General features: G+C 39.3%; 1 protein-coding gene across 1 annotated transcript in view; it reads left to right on the forward strand.

Moving 5' to 3' along the window:
* Positions 1–1812, forward strand: part of REV3L (REV3 like, DNA directed polymerase zeta catalytic subunit) — a 161108-nt gene that overhangs the window by 154967 nt on the left and 4329 nt on the right. Inside the window, exon 30 of the mRNA XM_019646344.1 lies at positions 191–400. Within this exon, the coding sequence (XP_019501889.1) occupies positions 191–400 (210 nt within the window). The remainder of the gene's footprint in view (positions 1–190; positions 401–1812) is intronic.

A 1812-nucleotide genomic window follows, 5' to 3' on the forward strand; every position in this document is an offset into this window, starting at 1 on the left:
ATAAGCTCTGGGCAAGGAAGGACTTTGTTCATTTGTATATCTCCCTTCTCTAGAACAGTGCCTGACACATAGTAGCTGCTGAGTATTTGTTGAATGAATGAAATAATGCCTTAGTAAATCTGTAATTGCCATGAGAATAGCTTTCCTCTGAAGCTGGCTCAGAGTTATTTCTGAATTGATATTTTTATAGATCCAGAGAGCCACCAGTTCCTCTCGCAGTGAAGCTGAAGGGCGGAAAGGCACTATTTCACAGTACTTCACTACCTTGCACTGTCCTGTGTGTGACGACCTGACTCAGCACGGCGTCTGTAGTAAGTGTCGGAGCCAGCCTCAGCATGTTGCAGTCATCCTCAACCAAGAAATTCGAGAGATGGAACGGAAGCAAGAGCAACTTGGAAAGGTACAGCCTTGTTCGATAGACCCAGAATCCCAAGCAATCTAATTCTTCAGGGAAATGTTGTCAACTCTTGAGATATGAGATATGACACTGGTGTAAAAAGGGGAGTAAGGATTCTGTCTTATAACTCATTTTTTATTTTTATGGAATAGTGTATATTGTATTTATTAAAACCTAGAACTACAATATCTTTTATAATAGTATTAAAAAAGAAACAAAAGTGCCAGTTGCTCTGTCTACTATATCTACTTACCATTCTCATAAAAATTGGTTGTCCTAGAGAATTGCTAGTATACTTGGAAGGTTTGCAATTCTAAGAGACCAGAAAGAAAATTAATAGTTAACATGATTGAGTCTTACTATATGCCAGAGACTGTTCTAGACCCTCTTACAAATGAGTAAACCGACACAAAGGGATTAAGTAATTTGCCCCATGTTACACTGCTAATAAGTGGCTGAACTGAGATATTGACATAAAATGCACAGATGATTTTTCAAATGCAGGAATTCTAGCAGAAATCAACAACAGAAATCTCTTGAAATAAGTTGGAAAATTAAATTATCAGAGTACATTTTTTTAAAATAAAGTAGTATATTCCTTAAAAGAGTGACTATATCTTATACCATCATATTTCAGTTACATTTTCACAGTTTTGGGATGGAGTTTGTTTTGTCTTGTTTTAGAAGAGCAATGTATAAAGTTATTGAAATGTTTTAAAGCCAACCAAATAATTGAGAGGCAGTGTGATTTATTGGAGAATGAATCCTCCTGGTAGTAAGGACATCAGGACTCTAGTCTGGACTTTATAACAGGCCACATCCCTTGGCCTCAGTTTTATCAGAACACAGAGGTTGACCCAGTGCTCTCTCATAGGTCCCATCAGGCTCTAACGTCGTACAGCCTCATGCACACCATCCTTAGCAGCTCATCTGCTCACAGGCCTGATGTAAGCCAGCCACCAGTGTGGAGGCCAGGCTGTGCCGCAGGTCCTCAAAGTAAAGAAGCTTTGAGCCCAGACAGTAGCAGTCCACAGCCTCTTAGTAGGAGAACTTAGCTGCCACGTAGGTGAACAGAGAAAGAACCATCTCTAGAAGTCTAGGCTTTTAAGAATTCAAGTGATTATAGAAAGATGACTAAGGATTGGTAGGTATACACTATTTCACCCACTATTTCATGCTAGCTAGCACAGTTTGTACTGCAGAAAATTCTTAAGTGTTAGAGAATATAGCCAGTCATCTGGAATGCATTTAAACAGCTCTCACTAAGGATGGTAGGATCTAAAAGGTACGAGTACTTTGATGAAGCCACAGAAGCCTAGGTTGTTGAAATAAGTTGACGTTTCCCCCTGCTCTTCCATCTCCTAAATAGTTCTTAAATGCTCTCATTTTTCTCCTCCCCTTCTGTTACCATCCTA

The sequence above is a fragment of the Hipposideros armiger genome, unplaced genomic scaffold, assembly GCF_001890085.2.
Source record: "Hipposideros armiger isolate ML-2016 unplaced genomic scaffold, ASM189008v1 scaffold_101, whole genome shotgun sequence".
NCBI classification, from domain to species: Eukaryota; Metazoa; Chordata; class Mammalia; order Chiroptera; family Hipposideridae; genus Hipposideros; species Hipposideros armiger.